The sequence below is a fragment of the Protobothrops mucrosquamatus genome, unplaced genomic scaffold (assembly GCF_001527695.2).
Source record: "Protobothrops mucrosquamatus isolate PMUCROS unplaced genomic scaffold, P.Mucros_1.0 scaffold276, whole genome shotgun sequence".
NCBI classification, from domain to species: domain Eukaryota; kingdom Metazoa; phylum Chordata; class Lepidosauria; order Squamata; family Viperidae; genus Protobothrops; species Protobothrops mucrosquamatus.
In genome coordinates this window covers 1,263,361-1,287,696 of record NW_015386620.1, presented here as the reverse complement: position 1 = coordinate 1,287,696, position 24,336 = coordinate 1,263,361, and the positions used below count along the sequence as shown (strand labels likewise).

Here is a 24,336-nt window from a genome sequence, read left to right as displayed (position 1 = left end):
TCTTTTTTATTTTTATTGCTTCTAAAATACTAACAGAAAAATGAATAAAAACAAAAATAATTATAATACAGATACATGCATTCTCAAAAAGAGGAAAACAATACATTAAAACTGCTTTAAAAAGTGAAGAAAGAAAAAATACAACAGAAAAAATACACTGTTGTAACATTTACAATGTTATGCAAGGTTCTTGAAACCTTAGCAAGCCTCTTTTGTAAATCCAATATAGGAAAATTATCCAGGTGACTCTCTTGGTTTATTGTTTGCACGTCTTTTTTAATTTAATAATTAAGTATGTTGGTTTCTTTTGTATGTCCAGTGTAACATTTTTTTCCATGTTATATTTGTAGCTTGTCATTTGTACATCTTTCAACTCAGTCTCAGGTAGAACATGCTCCTCTTTCATAACATCTTTTAGACATAGTGTCTCCGGAGTACAAGTAACTGACCTCCTGTACTCTCCTTATCCAGAGAGGTTCCAAATGCTACTTATAAAAAAGTATTTCCAAATTATTGTTAATATTGTGGTGATTGCTAACTCCGTGTTTATTATATCTACTCAAAGAGTGCTAGTGACTGAAGGAATTTGGATAACACTGTGAAACACACAGTACCAAAACAATCAACCAAAACTATTCTTTGGGAAAGAAAGAGTTTTCAGGAATAATTATTCTAGGCTGAGTACAACCCACACATTTGGGAAGTATGAGTTTAGAGAAGTCTGTGTTAATCCTTGCATAGATGTAATGTTTCCAAACTTTGCTCACAACTCTACAGGTAGTCTTTGTTTAGCAATCACAACTGGGACTGGCAACTCAGTTGTTAAGACAGGTAACTTGCTAAGTGAAAACATGAATGTGCTTATGATCTTATATCAGCTTTCCTTTACAGATCTATGAAGATAGTATATGTGAAGATTGATCATAAAGTTATCTTTTCACCACTGTTGTAACTGCAAGCAGCCACTGAAAGAGGACTACCTGAACTTTAATGGATATCAATATTTATTGCTGTTGATCCAATAGTAAACATTCAGCTTGATGAAAAATATAAATGCTACTGCCTTTTCCATTTTTACCAGACGTTGGAGAACATCTTCTATAGATTATATTGCCAACCGGTAATAATAATTTCCTTTTTAGCATTGTTCTGCAATTAGATCCACAATGCTATTCATGTTCTTTGACTTCTCTATTAGAGTACCAATGTGTCTGAAAAACAGGGCCTGTTTTGGGATGCCTCCAGTGAAAATGAACTCTATAAGTGGATTGATGACTAAACCTTTTTTCACAGTTGGGATGGGATAACATCTGTCACTGAACTTGAAGAAAACAAAATAGCTGAGTGTGCAAGACAGACGCTGCACTCAGCTCTCTCTTTCCACAGTTGCTGCCATCTCCTGGCATCTGAGCCTGAGGCAATTGCCTCAAACTGCCAAATGACAGAGTCATCCCTCCTGAGGATGGAAATGCATCAAACAAATACTTGGGAATCAAGCTGTACACTCAAAATTACACGGAAGCTACAAACAATATGTCTTCTTTATTCTCTTTCTCAAGTTTCTGCCTATGAGATTATAAGATTAATGAATGCATTCTAATTTTATGCATCCATCATCTAGGACATGAAAGACAGGGGGAAAAGTCTCAGCTTGATATAAAAATAATAGATCACAATTCATTTGTAGGATCAGTTTACCTCTGCTTATTTTCTTATGAGCTCCCAAAGAGGGAGGAAATGACCATAAGGTATTCACAAAGGAAAACATAAAGTAACATACGATAAGTTTGTTCATAGAGAATTCATTATTTAGCATGGAATCACAGCAGAATATAACTATCAGGTCCTCAGATCCTAAACACATACTAAGGATCATCATTGCCCTCCCATTAGGTACTTTAGATCTCTGTCTATAGCAGAGTCTCCACATGGAAGACAAATCTGACCCAGTAGGAATGCCAGTTGTGTCACTAACACAATATGATCCACTGACTATTCTCATCCCCAAAATCATCATTTGTCGATGGCCCAACAGGAAGAGAAAGAAAGGTGCCCTCTAGTTCCAATGCTTCAGATGTCCTAGAAAGACACCATGGTCAGGATTGTTCCCCAAGTGTCTTCTGATACCAAAAAAAGAGATTGTTGCCTCTTCAGATCCAGGACCAATGGAAGACTGAGGAATCACAGGAATCGTTAAGGAAAAACTGCAGGAGAATGTTTCCCGAGAAGCAGAAACAACTGGCAGCCATTCTTTCTGGTCCTAGAAAATGGCGTTTTCTCAGACTGCAAAGGCTGATGTAGGTACTGTCCCAGCTGATTAATCAAGTAGCATCTGGGAAAAGATGGCCAGCCTGGTTGATTTAAGCAAGCTCATTGCACATTCTTACTGTTGCTTGGACATAAAATCCTTTCTTATCGTGGCTGTACATATCCCACATCAAGGAGACATTGGTGGCTTCCCTTAACCATGAGCCCAATAACCCCTTGGCCAATTTAATTAGCCTGCAGGAGCAAGCATATGAATATTTTAAAAGAAAGGAGGAAGAGGAGGAGGAGAAGAAGGAGGAGATGGAGGAGAGGGAGAAGGAGAAGGAAAAAAAACAACTAACCTGTGAGCAAAGCTGTAGTGTAACAAACAAACAAATATAGCATGAAAATACTGGATTAACCAGTTCAGGAGAGTTATATTTTCCCCATATGTTTATTTAACAACAGATTATAGATCATCAAGTTATGATGATTCATTTAGCAATCAAAGTTCTAATAGCACCAAATGATAACACTTATATTCGATCCTTGAAGTTCCAACTGTAGCAGTTTCCCCATAGTCACATGAACAATATTTGGGAGCTTGGCAACCAACTCACACTTATGACCAGTTGCAGCATCCTGCACTCATGTGATTATCATTTGCAGCCTTCCCTGCCAGCTTCCCGCAAGCAAAGTCAACAGGAAGCTAGCAGGGGAGGTGGCTCAAGTAAGTCTCCCTCAACCCACCTTGGCCTTTCTTCTCCCTTCACTTGTGCATATGCACCACCCCATCCTTTCCCCCTTTATTTGCACACCCCCATGCCTACTTTCCCTGGGCTTGCACATACACATGTACCCCACACTCTCTTTCCCAGGCCACCTTACATTCACACACACTCTGCGTCTGCATCCCTCTTTCTGGGCTTCCCTATACTCGCATGCTCCCCCACATGCTCTTTCCTGGTTCTCTTTGAACATACCATGTGCCCACCCCTTTCCAGGCCTTCCCACCGCACAGACACCCTCCTTCCCTGGCCTCTCTGCATTCTTATTGGCTGCGCCACATTGCAGCAGCCCTCTCACTCAACTCACATGTGGCCTGGGCTGGCCCTCTTAGGGTCTCCCCCACACCCCGAGACACTGTCACAACTCCTTACCTGTGGCACCCACGCTTCTCACTTAATGACCCACACATTTCAGGTGACAAATGGCACCAGGGACTGCCTGGATTGCCACCACTAACCAATGTGGTCCCATGACATCATGCTTTATGACCCCATTGTTTAGCAATGGTCCCCATAGCCATCATAACTCAAGGACTATCTGTATTGTATTTTTGAGTTTATTTTAAAGCTGATTATTGTAACAGGGAGAAAAATAAGGAAATTGAAACAATGGGTTTTATCTTGTATGAAGCTTTTATTGTATATAGATATTTTACAAGTTTAGCTAACACTGCTTATATATGCAGAGAAGTGGATCCTGAAAATTTATTTTAATTAAACCTGAGGATTAGAAAAATCATTGTTGCACTTTGATGCAAAGCTCCCTCTAGCGTTCATATGAAAGATTCCATTTAAGACTATTCATAAACACTGGCTCAGGAATTCTGGGAGTTGAAGTCCACGAGTCATAAAAGAGCCAAGGTTGCCTACCCCTGCACTAAACCAATGTCAAAAATTAATCCAATGCCTCTTTCGGTCATTATAAGTGGTCCTCATTTAACGAACACTCATTTGGTGACCAATTAAACTTACAATAATACTGAACGAGTGGCAGTTTTATTGGACCTTATACTTACGGATGGCACAGCTCCCTTTGTCACAAGATCACAAACCAGATGCTCATCACACAGATCATGATTATGACGTTATAGCACCCCACTTGTCCTGTGATTACAATTTGTGATTTTCCCTGCCAGCTTCCCACAAGCAAAGTCAGTGGGGAAAGTTGATAGATTGGAAGTCATCGGCAGGTAAGATCCTTGCTAAGCAACCTGCAGGGTCCTTTCTTAATGACAGCAACTGGGATTGGCTGAACTGCTGTGGCAGAGCAACAATCACATGGCTTTTCAACTTACGACTTCATATTTAACAACAAAGTTCCTAGTTCTAATTACTTCCAGTAAGTATGGAAGATCTGTATAACTAAGCACAATTCATGGAATGATATACTGTGAAACTGTTCCGAAGGGTCTGGAAACCTAATAGCCCAATGAAAGGTTGAGGGAACTGAACATGTTCAGCCTCAGTTAAAGAGTGGGGGAAGGATAGCTCTCTTCAAACACAAGAGGGATCACATAGAAGAGAGTCAAGACCTTGAAATAGAGGATAAAGTGTTTAAAAAGTCCACGGTGAAATGGACCGCATGATAACTGGACTTCAAATTTTGCTTATAAATATAGGTATATGGGAAAAATGTGTGAAACTAGTGTTCAATTTGCACGATGTCACAATTTAAAATATTTTTTTAATAAAATGATATATCATCGGACACCAATCAAGCTGAGAAAATTATATAAAGGAATACCAAACCAATGTTGAAAGGGTAAAAATAAAAAGAGGATCTTCTGTCCTGCATGGCGGACCTGTGAAAAAGCAAAGAGGTACAAATCCTAATTAGTTTAGTTTATTATATTGTCATTGTATGTGTGTACATAGTATACATATACAACGAAATTTACTTGACACCCAAAAACCAAGTCCCACACACATAATCCCCAAACACACTCCCCCCCACCACAATTCCCACCCCTAAAACCACCCAACATCCACACAACAGACCAAGTAATGCTGTCCAACAGTTCACTGATGGTGGCCCTTTAGTTCGTTGTTGAGTGCAATTACAGCTCTGGGATAAAAATTAATATAGCAAATTAATACTACGATGAAGCCAGAATTGTTTCTGTTGGGTTTTATGAACATTGAACAAGAATTATGAGAAATCGTTACTTAAGTGTGGTATCTGCAGCAAGATTACTCTATGCACAAAAATTGAATAATGAAATCTCTCTCTCTCGCTCGCTCCTACAAGTCACTAAACAAATCACATACTCCCCCACTGAGTTTAAAGGGGGGGAAAAAGCTGAGCTCTCAGAAAGGAGCTCAGCCCTCCTTCATTCTCTGGATTTGGAAGGGAATGCAACTTCCACCTTGCAACTGAGAAACAAAAACAAAGCACGCGGGCAATTGCAGGTGTTCTCGCAGAGCTCCGCCTTCTCTGTCAGGCAGCGTTCCGATTCTGCGCATGCTCCGCATGCTCTCCTCGAAATTAACGTCTCTTGACTCGTTCTCAACGCTCCTGCCCATCATTTTCTAACCCCGCCTCATTCGGACTACCTCTTGAGCATCTATTGGCCGGCGCTTTCCCGCTTCCTTCTTCCCCTTTGACAACCCGCCATTTTGAAACGTTGTTGATTTTCGGCGAGGAAGCGAGTAACGCCAATATCAGCCCCCCACACACACACACAAACTCCTCTTCCGTCGTGCCTCCCGAAGCGTTTCGCTTTGTCGCCGTCCGGGGCCGTCTCCGTCCCTTGCTGGGCCCGTTTTCTTAGAGGTGTCCGTCGGCGACGAGGTGGGTGTTTCGGTGTTGTCGGGATAACGGCCAAAAAGAAGATTCTTGTGACAGGCCCGACCGGAGGGACGGTGCTAGTGTCCGAAGCCCGGCCGGGACCCTACCGCGGTGCCCCATAGAACCGTCAGGAAAAGGGAGAGTCCCTCAGCGCCTTTTCTTCCCTACTCCCTTCAGAGTGGACTTCCAATTCCGGCCGGCGCGAGGCCTGACGTTTTCCGCGGCTCGAACTGTTTCCCGCCGGAATCCTGTTTTCTGTCAAGAGTGCTCGCCAGCTGCCCGGGGCTCTGTGCTCTGACTTCCGAGGCTACCGGAGCCTATGTGGTCTTTAAGCAAGCAGTGGTACTAAAATGGAATAGATCTCGGTAGAGGAAGGCACCTTCCTGATCCGTTCGCCACTTGGGGACGCCGTGGAAACTTCCGTGTAATTCCTCGGCCGCAATATTGTGTTGTTGTTGTTATTATTCTCCTCCTCTTCCTTCGTGTAATTCCTTGGCTTCGATGCTCTTCCTCTTCTTCACGTCCGTGTAATTCCTTACCTGCAATCTCCTTCTGCTTTAAAACTCAGGCGAGCAGACTTAATACTCTTATCTCCTATTTTCTCCACAACAGCAACCCCATGAGGTAGGTTGGGGTGAGAAAAAGAAAAAAAAAACTGACTTTCACAAGTTATTGGGGTTTGCAGTTCTGAGGGGAAGATGGGTGTGTTTTGATTTCCCACTGGTAGCCTCTTGGTGGTTATTATTATTATTATTATTATTATTATTATTATTATTATTATTATTATTATTATTATTATTATTATTATTATTATTATTACTACTACTACATTTATTTGCAGCGTATCTCACCGTGATGATACTCCCTGCAGGTATTATCCATCTCCCAACTATCAGTGAATTTGTTTCCAAATAGCTAGCTGCTAAAAGTTAACGCATTGAAGCTAGCTGAAAAGTACAATGCAATTCAGAAAGAGTTAAATTCCTTTTTGGTGTTATTGGAAAAATATGTTTTGTTTCTATGAGCTGACAATCTGCAAGTATCAATACTGCATCAAAAAACAACCAGTTGTATTTTAGTCTGACATTCTGTGAAAAATGTACTGGGTATGGTTACTTTATGGTATGGTATGGAGTATTACACAAGACCAGATGATTGGTTATTTCCATTAAGTAATTCAGTTGGTAAGCATGTTGTACAAATTCATCTGTTGCACGCTTGCTCCATAATTGCATGAAGTGGCCCCTTAAAATAGTCTGTTTATATCTGCAAATTTAGCAAGAATTGCCAATTCAGGTGAAGAATGAAAATCAGACACAGAATGTGAAAATCAGACACAGAATGACATATTGAAGTTTATTATTTAGCATTACAAGGAACACTCCCATATCCTTATTTAAGCAGCTTGGTTTCCAAAGCTATATAACTTATATTTCACTTCTCAAAAGTTCTGAATATTGTAAATAAACTACATTATTTAATGCAAAGCTTCACTAACTTAGACAATTTTAAAAGGAGAAATACAACATAAGGCTCTCATCATTGTAAAGCAGTATCCAACTTGACTATCAGTTTTTGGTAAATGCACTTGGAGGACTCTACTCTAGTTTTCTTGCTTGGTGCCCATATATATTCAGTTGATTATGGTCTAATTTGATCTTTATTATGTTCTTATGTATAATAGTGACTTGGTCAAAATGAACAAGGATTTTAAGTCTATCTTGGTTGCTATCTATACATCTGAATTTTTTTGATACCGATTCTACACATATTAGCCAAGAATTGACTAAATTCAGTATAAGTGTTTATTTGGAATTCTGTCTGCCCCTGTATAAAACTTACCAAGCAGATATACCTCAAATACCAATTTAAAATATGTGTTGAATAATATATTGAGTGATCCATTGCCTTTTTTTTTTTTATAGACGAGAGACAAAGGTCTTATCTGGTTCAGAATTATGTGCAAAGCTGCACTACAAAACAGTTTTGACTTGCTTCAGAAAGCAAAAATTTCCGAACTTAATTTTCTGGAAGTAAATAATAGTTTTAGTAATAGTTTTCTAAGACAATTTTGATTAATTTCCTTTTGTGTGTGGGAGTCATATTATCCAATTCTACTTAAGTAACTGGAAATCTCTAGAATCAGGATATAATAATTTGAAATTGTATTCTATAAAGCATTATTTTGAATGCATCTTTCTATTCTTTAGTGTATTTAACACCGAATATATTTTACATAATTTGCAGAACAGCTTACTCTAGAGCAAGATTTAAGTTTTTGGATTCCGGGCAAATTTGGGTGCTTCCATCTTCCCATATGTGAGAATATATGCATGCAGTGCCCTAGCCATTGAACATATCAAGATATCATATGTTGTTTGTTTGTCAACTACATGCCCCTTTTAAGCTTAGATGTTTAAAATCCATACATGAAAGGACTGCCCATTGAGACCTGAATCGCACATGGTCCTATTTCCTCTTAGGTTCTAACGTATACATTGTTAGCAGAATTGCTAAGTTTATAGACAAAGCAGTTCAGCTAAGAATTATATTGAATAAATCAGGGTATCATGTAAAGATCAATGTATTTCAATTCAACTCAATATTTTTTATTGGCCAGATGATTGGACACACAAGGAATTTGTCTCCAGTGCATAAGCTCTCAGTGTACATATAAACGCAAACAATAAAGTAATATAAGATACCAATAGTAAAGATAAAAATTGATTGCTTTTAGCATACCTGTGAGATGGGGAACAAATAAATTTAATATATAATAATAATGTATTATATTTTCTTTTACCCATTTCATCCTGGAAATACATGTTGCATTTTACCTTTGATGTCATAAAACTATTCAATAGATTATACATTTGTTTTATTTACCAGTAGTTTGTCTTTATCCGCATGTTTATCTTGTAGATAAATCATATAGCTAATAATGTTGAATTTACAGCAAAATATTCACATGAGATTTGGGGCTGTATTTAATAGGTTATATAACAAATCCCTATCTAGTCTTAGGAACTGCTTCTTGTGCTGTAAGAAAATTTGAAAGACAGTAACAGCTTACATAATGGTAAAGCAGGACATTTTAATCATTGTTTGTGGAACAAATATAAGTGACCTAATAAGTATATAACATTAAATGGTAATGAGTAGACTCACATGTTATTCTAAGCCAAAAATAAACTAATTATGACTATGCACATTGTATGAACCTTTGTGCTAGAAGGTGCAACACTGCTGCTGTGTGTTAAAAATCTCAGTGCTAGTAGTAGTAATAAAGTGCTTCATACTAAGCTGATATTTTCCCCTATATCTTCTGTGCAGAAAAAAAGCAGATATGTCTGAAAAAGGTGATTTACTTTCTACTGAACAAACAGAAAAAAGAGAACCACGAACTGAAAACAAAGCTGAAAATAGTGAGGACGATGAAGAGGAGGAAGAAGAAGAAGAGGAAAAAGGTAAACTGAAATACAAACTGCTGTATAGACAGCAAACTATTTTCAGATTCTGTCCTCTTCTGGCTCCTTGTCACTTTCAGGTAGAAACTCCCCAGAATGCAGTTTATTGTAGCTTGTAGAGAACAGTGAAGAAATCTTTTATGTTTACTTTCTGTTCATTGTACATTAAGATGGGGAACTTCAAATTGTAAGATGTGACCCTCAGTAGTCACATTAAAAGGTGGGGGATCATGCTCATTCTTCAAAGAAACTGTCACTTTGTCGAGGCTGAGTGGAAGCATGGTTTGGCATTGATAAAGCTACAGGTAGTCCTCAACTTACGAGTGACAACAACTTACTTACAACTTGCTAAGTGAGAAATTTTTAAAGTGAGTTTTGCCCCATTTTACGACCTTACTTGCCAAATTTGTTAAGTGAATCACTGCAGTTTTAAATTAGTTAACACGGTTGTTAAGTGAATCTGGCTTTCCCATTGACTTTGCTTGTCAGAAAGTCGCAAAAGATCATCATAAATATGAATCAGTTGTCAAGCATCCAAATGTAAATCACGTGACCATGAGGATGCTGCAATGGTCATAAGTGTGAAAAATGGTCATAAGTCACTTTTTTCAGTGCCGTTGTAACTTTGAACGGTCACTAAATGAACTGTTGTAAGTCAAGAACTACTTGTATTTATTTACAAGCCAATCTTGCACAAAGAGAATTGCTACTTTCAGACAGGGAATAGAGGAAAGAAACAGTAACAGTAAGTCTCATAAACCTCACCAGATTTGCCTGAAAGGGAATGCACTTCCCAATGTGAAAGATATCAGAATATCATTTCTGCTTACATAAGAGGAACAAAGATACACTCCTGGTACAAGCAGTCTCGTTTCACTGTTGGTGCTTGTAGATCTGCCATAGGACCAAGAAAAAAAAGCTGTTTCCCATAGGCCTTTCCTGTTGCTAAGTTACTATCCTACTTCAACAGGTACTGGCATGCCCAGTGTTTATACTGCCCAGGAGTGAAGACAGACTATCTTTGAAGAAATGTGCTGATGAAAGTTCTATACTATCGGTGCCAATGCACCTATGCAAGATTTACCAAGTCACTGATCTCAGGTCAGGCACAAGGTCTGGCTCTGATTTCTGCCTTAAGATTGCTTGCCTGTGTGGGACTGATGGCTAAGCTAGTGGAGGAAGTTGTCCTGCTGACTTAGATTCCTCCAAAGGGGCTTCTGGGATTAAGCACCAAAAAGATTCCTCCTGAAATAGACAAAAGAAGTAGCCTATATTGGCTACACCATACTACAGGTAATCCTTGACTTTCAATCACAATTGAGCCCAATTTTTCCGTTGCTAAGCAAGGCAGTGGTTAAATGAGTCATGCCCTATTTTACTACCTTTTTTGACTCAGTTGTTAAATAAATCACTGCAGTTGTTAAGTGAATCATGTGGTCGCAACAAATCTGGCTTGGGAAGGTCATAGATGGTGATCACATGACCCCAGGACAATGCAACCATCAGAAATGCATGCCGTTTCTGAAATGCATGCCGTTTCCTAAAGTGCCTAAATTTTATCACATAACCATGGAGATGTTGTGAAAACTGGTCATAAGTCACTTTTTTTAGTTTTGTTGTAACATCAAACAGTCACCAAATGAATGATTCTAAGCTACCTGTAAATAATAAATGAATGTATACAACTCCACTCTCCCTGAATAAAATTGTCAGACTATACTTTGACAGGGCTCCCATTGTCTGGGCTTATGCAGGCATAGCATGAACCATGTCACTTTGTTATGACATTTCTATTTATGGAAAGGACTTGTCACACAAATGTATTTAATTTAGCAGGTCATGGCACCAAAAAGTTTGAGCTTTGCATTAAGTCTCTAATAAGTTTAGTTCTTTTATTTGAACTATTTGTGTAAACGCTTAGTTGAATGTCAAGCAATATTTGATAACATGTTGGGAGGTAATATTTTCATTTCCAGTGATTTAATTTAAAATATTTCTATTAATTATATTCACTCATGCTTAAGAGAAATGAAGCATAGCTATCTATAATATATAGAGAAAATGTTTTGTTGCTATTTGCTTTATGTCTTCCGCTATCTAAAAAAGCTTTTGAACATATAGTATTTCATATTTGTGTGTAGTGTTTATTAAATACCTGCTAGTCTATTTGGGATTAAAGATTCATATGTTGTGATTGCATCTATCTGCAAAATCTTTTGGTCCCCAAAAAACAAACAATGCACTTCCTAATTTGCAGGCAGCAGTGAAGAAAGTACAGTATACCGGTAAATATACTTGAGGTATAGAAAAAAATATACAAATATTAAGACAAAGTAGAGAGTTTTACCCCTATAGAATTGTTCCAGCTGAAATTTATTCACTTCCAGGGCCTGGATTTTATTTTTTTTTTGTATATTGTTAGTTATGCAAATATAATAAAATTAGTTTTAAATGCCTCTCGATATTTTCATTAGCATCCCCAGTTTAACTTTTTTAGGTTTCCTTCTTTAAGTTATACTTTTAGTTCCAAACTTTGCAATAAGAGACAGTATTTTTAACCTATGCTTTATCATTTTCAAGCATCAGAACATATGGAAATCAGCATTTGATGTTAAACTACAATAATTATTTTCTATGTGTATAATGCCAATATTGAGTCATGCAGGGAAATGTGTTGATTTTCATTTATTTATAGCATGGTTCTCTGGTTGACATGAGATTCATCATACTCACTGGATTCATTCTATGGTGTAGAATGCAAACAAATAAACAGAGGACCTGTTACTTGGTTAACATAACATCATAAATTATGCTGTATTTTCATGATCCTTAAATTTCAAAGTGTATTGAAAGTACTTGATAGGAGATAACACATAAAATTCCACTGAATCATCAACTGAATGTGTTCTACTGTAGGTTTGAAAGGAGATCACTGTCATCTACCACTACCTTCCCCACCTTATATACACCAACAGTAGCCAAATTTCCTACACCTATCTCCATCCCTCTGGGTCCCCTACTTCTGGTGATCTTAGAAAAAGATGTGTGAGATCTATTTCATAGACAAAAGATCAGAAAAACTCCAGGCCCAAACCGAGTAACTCCTTGTTTGAAAGCTTGTGCTGAATAACTGACCCCCATCTTCACCCTGATCTTTAATAAATCATTGGAACTGTGTTATGTCCTTTCTTGCTTCAAACTCTCTACCATTATCCCATTTCCTAAGAAATCCTCCAGCAGGGAGCTGAATGACTTTAGGACGATTGTTCTGGCATCTGTAGTTATGAAGATCTTTGAGAGGTTAGTGCTGGCCCACCTGAAAGTCATCATGGATCCACTGTTAGACCCCTTGCAGTTTGCCTACTGAGCAAATAGGATGATAGATGATGCTGTCAATATGGCATTACACTACATCTTGCAACATATTGAATCTCCTAGGACCTGTGCAGAGGTCCTTTTTGTAGACTTCAGCTTGGCAGTCAATACCATCATTCCCAAAAAAATTTACTCTAAACTGATTCAGCTCACTGTGCTTGTCCATACTTGTAAATGGATTATTAGCTTTTTGACAAATAGGAAGCAACAGGTGAAGCTAGGGAAAATTACATCTAGTACTTGGGCAATTAGCACAGGAGCCCCTCAGGGCTGTGTGCTCTCTCTATTGCTCTTCTCTATATACCAATGACTGCATCTCTAGGAATCCCTCTGTTAAAGTACTGAAGTTTGCAGACGATACAAGATATAAAAGGAGGTTGAACAACTGGCCGTGTGGTGCAGCCAGAACAATCTGGAGTTGAACACACTTAAAACTGTAGAGATGAAAATGGATTTTAGGAGGAGCCCTATTCTACCATCTCTTACTATATTCAGTAGCACAGTATCAGAAATAGAGACTTTCAAATTTTGGGGTTCTATAATCTCCCAGGACTTGAAATGGATCCCTAACATTGGAACCCTAATTAAAAAGGCACAACAAAGAATGTTCTTCCTGCATCAGTTCAGGAGGTTCAGACTGCCCCAGTAGCAGTTGGTACAGTTTTACAGAGGAGTTCTTGAGTCATTTGTACTTCTATAACTCTGGTTTCGTACAGCAACCAAACAGGACAGGTACAGACTCCAAAGGATAGTTAGGACTGCAGAAAGAACAATTGCAAGCGGACTATCTTCCATAGAAGACCTGTATATTGCACAGGTCAGGAGGGCTGAGAAGATATCTACAGACTTCTCACATTCTGAATATAAACTGTTTCAACTCCTCCCCTTGGGATGGCACTATAGGACATTCTGTTCTGTTCTATTCTATTCGGTGAATCAGTTGCTAAATTATTTGAGCTTCAGTACATCTGACTCTTAATTTGCCAGTACGAATGCTTTTTCAAGTGACACATATACTCTTAAGCCCACATATTACTTTATTTTTGTCTATTGTGTGCAGTAATTTCAACCACTTTCCTGACTTCATGAAAGTATCAATTGTCTTTCAGAAAAGAGCCTCATTGTTGAAGGAAAGCGAGAGAAGAAGAAAGTAGAAAGATTGACAATGCAGGTGTCTTCATTACAGAAGGAACCTTTTACAATTACACCAGGCAAGCTATTTATTTTGCATATTATGCTTTTCTTTGTTTGAAGTCAAACAAGTATTAATTAAAGAGAAAACCTTTGTGTATATAGTATGGAAGATCACACTTGTAATTTTCTAAACTATCCTATGTTTAGATATTTGGGACATTTTTAATGTTTATTTTGAAGCAGTATTGCGATAAATCCTGATAAACTTTTAAGAGACTGTTCCCAAATATTATTACAAGGTTTTATTGCTTGTCAGCATACAAGATAACTTCATTGATTGTTTTTAGTAAACTTAGGAGCCTTGGTTGTTGAATTTTAACTATTCTTTATCCTTTATATGGTGATGGGCTTTGGTTAAAGCAAATAACCTATTGGCTAAAAAGTGTAACTTTGATTATTATAACATGTTTGCTTTTTCAGGAAAGGGTCAAAAACTTTGTGAAATCGAAAGAATACAATACTTTTTAAGCAAGAAGAAAACTGATGAACTTCGAAATTTGCACAAACTTCTTTACAACAGACCAGGCACAGTAAGAAATCTGATAACATGCTTTTCATTTATACTGTTTTAAGTTTATATATGATGATTATATGAAATCACACCATTTCCTAGATTGAGCACATTTATATGCTGCATGTTATCAGTGGAAGTCTATACCAATTTGCAATATAACCCAGTAAAGTCCAGTCACATCCAAAATTGAAAACATAATAAACAATGTAAACAAAATAACAAAACCATAAATAGTTAAAACTATTAGAAATTGGCTCATAAAAACATGGCATCAGTCTTAAAAGCAGATTGAAAACAAGTCTTCTATAGGGGAAATGCTAAGCTATAAAAGTAAATTCCTCAGACACCACAGTAAAGGCAGATTAAGTGGAGGGAATTCCAAGAGTATTGGAGGCATTACCATAAAGGCCCTAGTCCGGGTAAATACCAGGTGAGCCTCTTTCTGGTGAGACACATATTTTATTTATGCTTCTTAGAATTACATTGTTTATCTTTTGGTTACCAGTAATCCTTGACTTTCAATAGGTCACTCAACAACCATTTAAAGTTATGATGGACTTCAAAAAAGCTACTTACGACCCATTCTCAAAGTTATAACTGCTGCACCCACACCCCCATGTTTATTTTGATCACATTTTGGGTGCTTTGCAACTGGCTCACATACATGACTGGTTGCAGAGTTGTCCAGTTGTGTGACCGTGATTTTCAATATTTTCCAGCAGAAAATGGCACAAAAAAAAATCCCACTGGATGTGCTGGATTCTCTTAATGACCACATGATTTGCTTAATGACTGCAGTTACCAGCTTTACAATCATTGTAAAAATGGTCATAAAATTAGCTCCAATTATGTGTGCTTCAACCTATGACGGCAATAACTTATGACTGAAATTGTGGGCTTCATTGTGATAAGTCGAGGACCATCTGTATTTGATCTCAGTTTTCTTTCATTTCCAAAACAAATAATAATTGCAAAAGAAATTGCTATTCAAGAAAAGTAAGTGTTCATACCTATTGGCAATGTAAAATTGGCTACAGGTTTCCTTGAATCCTTATCTCTAGGCTTTCAAATAGATATTTTTCTATTTATAAAAATATTTTTCTGTTTGTCATGTTGATAAATATGGGATCTGCTAGTGCTGGGTCAAAGTTCAATTCAGTTTTTGTAACAAATCCCAAATGTTTTTTATTATTACGGTTCGTCACACAGCCAGATGTTTTTGTCCACCTATCAACTCCTTCCCAAGGATAGGCAGATGTTATTTGATGATATTAAAGGTTAAAGGTATTGTGACAAGATATAAGCTGTTCTGCCTTTTGCAATTGGCTGGTGGTGATTTTGTCAATGCTGATGCTGCTCTGTTCAAGTGATCCAGATTTTTGGTACTGCCCCCAAGGTGCCTATTCTGTTACTATATTTGCTTTCTTTTGCCACAGTCATGTTATTTCTATTTGCAGATGTTTGTATTCTGTTATTTTCTCCAGTTCTTTCTCTCCTATTCTACTGTGACCAGGCATGCCATGTGCATTATCCAGACATTTTTGTCTTTCTTATCAACAATGGTTATGTGGTAGATGCTTGTCTGCCAGAGCACTTTAACTTCTTAAGAGCAGTTTAACTTTTTTATTTTCTATTACATTGTTTCTTTTATGGTCCTAACAATTCTTGGTATTTCTTGGAGATCTTCCAATGCATCATTGTTGCTACTTTGTCATATCATTTGTAGTTCAGTCTGTGCGATTTTGCAACAACTAACTGGGTGGCTCACCATTTCTTCAGCTTCTTTGCAGAGGCAGCGTTTGCTATCTGTTGCTTTTTTCAGTTCTGTCTCTTTGTGTGCATTTCTTCTTAAGGCTTGGTCTTGTGCAGCCAGAATTAGCTCCTCTTAATGGGCAGAATCCATTATGATTGTATATCAAGGACTATCTATAGTTTCATTGTTATATATTTAGAACTTAGTCAAAGCTGACATGACAGTTTTACTGTCTGATTTTAAGGCTATACATTTGTACTTCGATATTTTGACAATTAGATAAAATAAAGAACATTGCAATATTATTTTATACTGACCGACTGTATTCTTTTTTAGGTTGCTTCATTGAAAAAGAATGTAGGACAGTTCAGTGGCTTTCCATTTGAAAAAGGAAGTGATCAATACAAGAAAAAGGAAGAAATGCTGAAAAAGTGAGACTTTAACATGTTTAAGCAATATAATCAATGTTCAAAATATTTGGAGCCAAATGTGCATTCCCAGAACAAAATTCAATTAGTAACGTCCCTGTACAAATATTTCAAATCATATCTGTGAATATAATGTAATATAATTTGACATTATTCTCTAACATAGCTTATGTTTAAAAAAATAAACAAAACTTAATCATTACCTTAAATTATACTAAAACATTACATTGTTGCTGATAGTGTTTACAGCAGTGTAGCTTTGAGAATAGGTTTTTACATCTGTACATTTAAAATGCAATCCAGTCAATATATTAGTTGCCTTTGTTGCTTTGGAAATTTTAGCTTAGGAATTTAGCAATATAATCATATTCATATTTAAGGATTTGCTGAAAGACCAACTTTTATTTTGGAAGAAATATTAATGGTCCTCTACTGTCAAATTTTAATGTTTTCTCTAGTTATTTGTATTAACTGTAGGGTCTTCCATAGTTTTCAAGTTGTATTGGTATTTATGTTTAAGAGAACTTTTTGTGCAATTTTACTTCATGTATAGAGCATGTAACAGAACAATTGTTAATATTTGCATTTTCACTAATTTTAAGAATACTTGATTCATGTGAGTGATTTGGATATGTTGTATGGGGGCTAAAAGAGAAGCATAAAACATATTAACCTAGGAGTGTTGATTAAAGTTTGAAAGGGCTTGGAGGCCTTTCTGCATTTTAAATATATTGGACTACCAAGGATTTTGTATGCGTGTGTGTATAGTGCATAAGCATGTACTTGTGCTTGTGCATGCACACAAACACACACACACACACACACACACACACATATATATATATATATCCCACATTTTTATATTACCTATATTTAATACATTGTCTATTTGTTTTACATATTTAGTAAATACTTTTAAAACATGTTTAATAAAGTGTGTTTCTTTACAGATACAGAAATGCAATGCTAAAAAGCATATGTGAAGTTCTTGATTTGGAAAGATCAGGAGTTAACAGTGAACTGCTAGCAAGAATTTTAAATTTCCTAATGCATCCAAAACCTTCAGGCAAGGTGAGAGCTATTCATAAATCATTGTTTTAATCTAATCTAAAATGGGGCTTAAGACATAATTTGAAGATATTAATATTGCTCCCTATAACAAAAAAGATAGGATGTTGTGCTTGGTTTTTTACAGCTGTTTCTCCTGAGCCTTGCTGTTAGCACAAAATTACACTAATGCTTTATTTATTATATGCATACCCATGTGCCATGGCTTAGGACACAATTATACGGGTGAGATATTTGAGATTGATACTAAAGTTTATCTATAGTAACTTTCAACAACAAATCAAATGCCTTTTTAGCCTCAGTAAGGTTACTAAAAATTGTTACTTTCAAGAGTTGCCCTGCATCTACAAATGCTTATTTGAATGGGTTGATTATGTCTTCATGATTCTATTAACAATAGAAGTATATGATTTGCAACCTTTTCAATGACTGTTTATTTTAGATATATTTGTAGGGTCGCATTTTCTGAAAGCAGATGCAACAAACTGATAAGCTATAGTAGTGCATGAGTGGAAAGTCATATAAATATTGAGGGCATGTGAAGATCTTAGAGTTGCACTAACATGCCTTGAAAATAAAACATTTTAGTGGGGCTTATTTTTCAAATTATTAGGTTATTTCTTTATTTTTTCCCTTTTTAAAAAACAGAAAATAGATGTGAATTGAAGTAGCCAATTAGAACAAAACTATAGTTCATAAAGTATTTTTAAGATTTTTTCTGTAATATTAATTTTATAAAACTGTATTCTCCTTACCTCTTCAATCTTTCCTAATCTCTATAGATAATAGAAATATAGATAATAGAAAGTCAGTGTCTCAGATCCCCAGAATCCATGAGACCAATGACTGAATGCAAATTGTAAAGAAATAATCCTCTTCAAGCAGGGAATAAAAACCCTTAAACTCTGCTTTTTAGAATCTTCTGCTGAATTTCTGTGGAACCAACTTTCTTGGAGTTACTGCCCACTTACAGAGCACTTCCCAAAAATGTATCAAAACGGTCACTGATATGTAACATTCAATATTTACTCTGAATGGGGGCTAAATTCTTACTCAGTTCTTTTTTTAAAAAATATATATTTATTATCTGATTTATAGCATGACTTTCCATACAAAATGAATTAGGAGGTTAACAGACAAAAGCAAAAATAAGTTGAGGATAATAAAACTATGAAAACATAAAATAAATAAAATGTATTGAAAACTAAAGTTAACACAAAACAATTCAGAAAGTCATAAAATGTTGATTCACTTAAAGTAAACCTATAATCCTATAAAACTATTTTCCCCTCAAAAAATTCTAAAATAGGAACAATCATCAAAGTTAGTTAAGTTGCAGTATTTCCTATGGTATGTATAGATTATGAAACTACTTTGGTTGGTTTTTTTAAAATTACTTCATTTTCAATATTTAATAGCCATTGCCAAAATCCAAGAGAACATCCAAAAAAGGCGGTAAAAAAGAACGTAGTAGCTCTGGAACAGCACGGAAAGCCAAACGCACCAAATGTCCTGAAATCCTGACAGATGAATCTAGTAGTGAGGATGATGAAAAGAAAAGGAAAGATGAATCATCTGAGGAAGATAAAGAAAGTGAAGAAGAGGAAAAAACCTTGGTACAAATAATATGTGCTAAAGAAGAATTATACTCTCATCTGTAAATTAAGTTAAATGGCAACAGCAAGGGATCAGTTAGTTACAGATAGTCCCAAAATACCTTAAATTTATCGCATTTAAGATATATTAATATTATAAATGATTCTTAAAAGAATTGCTGAATAATGGCAGTTATAAATGGCAGTTTATAATGTTATAACATTGTTATTTTAAGGACAAAATTATCTATGTATCAGATGTCTAGGTACAACTCTGCTTGTTCTATAACAGTGGTGGCGAACCTATGGCACGCGTGCCAGAGGCGGCACTCAGAGCCCTCTCTGTGGGCACGCGCACCGTTGTCCCAGCAGAGTTCGCCAGAGTAGTGAGCACGTGGCATTTGGAAGTGTCGGGGCAGGAAGTGAGCGAGCAAGCGGCGGCCCCAAGGGGACGCCCTGGAGATGGCGAGGGACTGGCCCTGGCCACGCTCACCCAGTCTGCCGTGACCACTGCAGCCACGCCCACCCAGTGGGCCAGGCCCCCACACCTCCCCTGACGCCCCCACAATGCTAATGCAGCCCTGGCACTTTGCGATAAATAAGTGGGTTTTGGGTTGCAGTTTGGGCACTCGGTCTCTAAAAGGTTCGCCATCACTGTTCTATAATGTATCTTTTTGCATACTAAAAAAAAATAGAAACGCCTGTTTTAACAAGCCACAGATATTGGACAGGTAAAGCATATAGAGAGAGTTTAAATGGGTTACATTTTTATTTTATTTCTTTAGCATTAAATTTGCATTAGTTCAGCATATTTAAAACTGATATTGAACTAAATTTTACTATGCTTTCTACCTACTTCACAGCGACCTAAAAAAACAACAAAGAAAGAAAAACCCAAACAAAAAGTAGCTTCAAAAAGCAAAAAGGGTTCAAAAAATGCTAATGTTAAGAAAGCAGATAGCAGTACAACCAAGAAGAGTCAAAATTCTTCCAAAAAAGGTAAGTCCACCATTCATAAAATCTAAGTTATTATAAGCTGACAAAAAACTAATTTCAAATTATGTATATTTTTTGAGGAGCAAGGCCACTTTAATTTCTCAAAATATTTTGTACTATTTCATGGCTTTTAATGTTCATTTTGGTTGTTGGGACCAAAAGGAAATGTCCTGGTAGGCCAATTGGAAATACTGAACTTGGTTTTTATTAAACATCTTCAATCACATGGTTTATAGCTATTGGATGGAAACTAGAGCAATTTTGAATTTGTTCCTATCAGGTTAGGAGGAATTGTTTTTCAGAGGAATCAACCATATTAGAGATCAAACATGATCTTGAATATCCTTTCCCATCTACAGTATAGTGGGTGAAAAGAACCCAGAGATGACTGGTTGAGAAATAGTAAAGTTGGAGGGTATGAGACAGGAGAAAAGAAATCTAAAGATATCTTTTACTGTTTGATTGTTTCTCGTTGAAAAATCCCAGTACGTAAAGTTTTCCTTAATATGAACTAATTTGCAATTTCATTCAAAATTAAATTTGACTGGTGGGAAGAAAAAAGTTATCTGCATTTTAACAAAATATTTTTCATTTAGAAAGTGAATCTGAGAATAGTTCAGATGACGAGCCTTTAATTAAAAAATTGAAAAAGCCACCCACAAATGAAGAATTGAAAGAAACTGTGAAGAAACTACTTGCTGATGCAAATTTGGAGGAAGTTACTATGAAACAAATTTGTAAAGAGGTATACATTTGACATTTATTTTGTATACTATTTACTGTATGTATTTAGACTTCAGGATTAAGAATAAAGATCCATATATTTCTGTAGTTTTGCCTTTGCAGCAGGGATATAAAGTCTCCTTCTTCCTTGCCCTCCCTTTAATGCTTGAAATCAGCCCAGTGAGGTGCTGAAATATAATTAGTCAACCAAACTTTATTACATATTACAGACTACCCTGCATAAAAGAAAATATAGTATATAGTACAAAAGAGAATGCAGCATGCATGATAAAAAGGCCTGTACTTGTGTTTTGCCTACTTGGCCATCAACAACACATGAATTGTATAGAAAAAAGTAGGGTTCTGTGGTGAGATATACTGATAGGCCCATGGTCACTAATGAGAATCATAATGGAACAGAATTCTAAATATGAGCCTTCCAGTCCTAATTTGACACTTTCAGTATTGATTTGTATATTTTCTCTTTCATAGCTCTTCTGTAATATATGTTGAGGTTTTTTTTAATATAAATAAATAAATCTATTTTTAATGAGATCTCAAGCAATATACACAGAAATCTTCCTTTATTCTGCCTCTGCAGCAGTTAGCTTCTGTGTTAGATTGGACACAGGAGTAATTGGCCCAATTTCTGGCAACAATGTCATGTGTTAACACACACATACCTGCTCCTTTTTGTTTGATGGACTCCTTTGGTTTGTGCTATCTCAGGATCAGCTATAGGACAGAAGCATAAGGAGTCCAGCAGCACAGCATTTAAAAGATAAATATCTAGGTCATATGAGCCCTGCCTTTCCAAGTTATAGGGAACATTAATCTATTCTTAAATGTCTTTATCAAACCAAACAAGAGTAAACCTTCAGGGTAAATATTTAGCTTAGTTTTCTCTTTTCCATATGTGAAGATGAGAGCTGGAAAAGATTAACTGTAGAATGGAGTGCAAGTCAGTACTAGTTTTCCTCAGTTTTGTAGTAGTAGTAGTAGTAAAGTTGGAAGGGACCTTGAAGGTCATCTAGTCCTTCAAGGTCCCTTCCAACTTTATTATTATTATATATTATATAATAGTTGGGAACATGAATACTTCTTATTGTGTAATTTCCTTAGTGCAAATAGCTTAATAAGGAAAATACTGAAGGAAATAGTTCTTAAAAGAAAATCCTCCTCTTTTCCCATCATAAGTAGGTTCATTCCATTTTACTGATTACACTTATTCTAAATTGATCATTACAGGTATATAAAAACTATCCCAGTTATGACTTATCTGACAGAAAAGAATTCATCAAAAAGACAGTGAAAGAGGTAAATACTTGATCAATGAGATATCATATGTTAGATTTCAATTCTAATATATGCCTTACTTCACTGAGATAGGCTTTGTAAATAAATTTATTTAAATTTTAGAAATCTTAAAAACTGAGTGGTAAACGTTTAACTGTCAAACTCAGTTACTGAAACCAGACCCAACTTTTATTTATCTCTGTGCTTAATTGCATCTTGGTAATCTTGCTTTAATGTTTGTTTAATCACTTATTAATCTTATGCTATAGATATATAATAATATAGCAAAAATGTTAATATTTACTTGAAAATCCTGTTGATTTTCTGGGAACTTTCTCTAAAGTAAGATGTTAAAATTTCAGCCTGAGCAAAGTGTTCATGGAAAGATGAATTTATATAGAAGATGAAATATTTTCTTTTCTTTTTAGCTCATTTCATGATCTAATGGGAAGAAAATGAAGGCTACAGTCTTGTTCTCCTGGATTTAAATATTTTACAAATACCAGCAAAATGTAAACTTCATTATTTTTGTTCTGATTTTTGTTTTGCTCTTTTGGTATTAGTATTAGTCGGAGATGACTATTGGCTTAATGTTCTGAGTGTTGATGGGATTTACCAACTTTTTAAAAAATGAGTTTAATATAATTCCTAAATTTTGCATGATAATACATGTCCCCTACTTTTACTTTGTACATTATGATATTTCTTTGTAAAAGTAGTCATATAGCTATTGTAAGTCTTAGTGTAAAATGTAGAGATTTTTTTAAGAGAACAATATGAAAGCTGTTGTATTAATGCATACACATGCAGAGACTGTTAAATACTGCAGCATTGGGCATTTATTTTGAATACACCCCCATTTTCTATCAGGAGCTGGTCACATGCCCTGACTAGGAGTGCTGCTGTTTTACTCTCTTGCATGTGTATACAGCTGAAAATTGTAAAGCATGATCAATCACAAATAGATATTATTTTTGTACTTTTAAAAGCTTTTGTATATAAGCTTCAGATTTCTTTGCTTAAAACCAAGTTAAGAAAGAAAAATGTGTTTTAAATGATTTATGACCAGTATCAGTGTTTATGAATCAAGTTGTGATTAAGTAGGAAGTAAATATAATCACCATACAAAAGATAACACATTTGTTTTTGGAAGAAATTTAATTTTCACTCATTTTTCAGTCTTTAACTGAGTGCAGAGGATTATACCTCTAAAGACTTAATGCAATATCCTATATTGTTAATTCATAAAAAAATGATTTTGATTTCTAAAATGTTTTTTCCAAGGTGGGTAGTAATAAAAATCTCCCTTTTAATATTTCAGAGTAGAATATTGACCATTTATCTGGTGTCAGTTAAACAGTTTAGTATTCTTGCAAAACTGCATCCTTATTTTGAACTCTCAGAATCTGTAATTGAGAGTATGCATACTTAAATACATTAAATTTAAGTGGCTCCTGCTTAGTATGATACTCCTAAATTAAAATCTCAATTTTACAAATAATTGTTCATGAAATTTTTATTCCATTCCGGAATGAAGTACCTGTTCACAAAAATCCTTTAACGAGTCAGATGATCATGTGTTAAAAGTTCTAGCAAATGCCAAATAAATGTGTCATAAAGTGAAATCAAGTATAACTAATTTCTCCATGACTGTATTGATTAAAATGATTGCAGGTTTTAAATAATATACTAATATGTAGTTAGGGAATCATAGATCTATATTCCAAAATATTGTTAATTGATTGACCTCTATCATTTTTACCACTTTCTTTGCATGCAGTCATTTTTATTAAGCTGAGTGTAACAGTTTTTTATTCAATAAATGTCTTTAAGGAAAATGTACACTGATATTTTAATACATGTACAGTAAAACTTGATACAGAATCAAAGGTGCTTGTGTGTGTCCAAACAAACTATTCCTTGTTTATGTTAAATGAAGCAAAATTTCAAGAAACCTTACTTTTGTATGAGTATACATTTTCCTAAGCAATAATTATTGTAAAGAATAAAAAATGTAATGATTAATTCTCCAAATATTTCTAAGGAACCGTGAACTGCCACAGGAACTCATTAGACCAGTGATGGCGAACCTTTTAGAGACCGA

At 35.8% G+C, this 24,336-nt stretch overlaps 1 protein-coding gene across 4 annotated transcripts; it reads left to right on the top strand.

Moving 5' to 3' along the window:
- The first annotated feature begins 5,630 nt into the window (after positions 1–5,630).
- Positions 5,631–24,116, top strand: DEK (DEK proto-oncogene). 4 transcript variants are annotated; one of them, XM_015814697.1, is made up of 11 exons: positions 6,295–6,447; positions 9,157–9,290; positions 13,775–13,876; positions 14,280–14,389; positions 16,463–16,557; positions 17,505–17,625; positions 19,041–19,238; positions 20,081–20,216; positions 20,810–20,958; positions 22,185–22,253; positions 22,661–24,116. In XM_015814697.1, the coding sequence occupies exons 1-11, from the start codon at positions 6,443–6,445 to the stop codon at positions 22,670–22,672; spliced, it is 1,131 nt and encodes a 376-aa protein (XP_015670183.1). In that variant the 5' UTR covers positions 6,295–6,442; the 3' UTR covers positions 22,673–24,116. The 4 variants fall into 4 exon arrangements, with proteins under 4 accessions (XP_029139742.1, XP_015670183.1, XP_015670185.1 ...); XM_029283909.1 differs by lacking the exons at positions 6,295–6,447; positions 22,661–24,116 and adding an exon at positions 5,631–5,826 and having other exon boundaries at positions 22,185–22,265; XM_015814699.1 differs by lacking the exon at positions 22,185–22,253.
- The last annotated feature ends 220 nt before the right edge of the window (positions 24,117–24,336 follow it).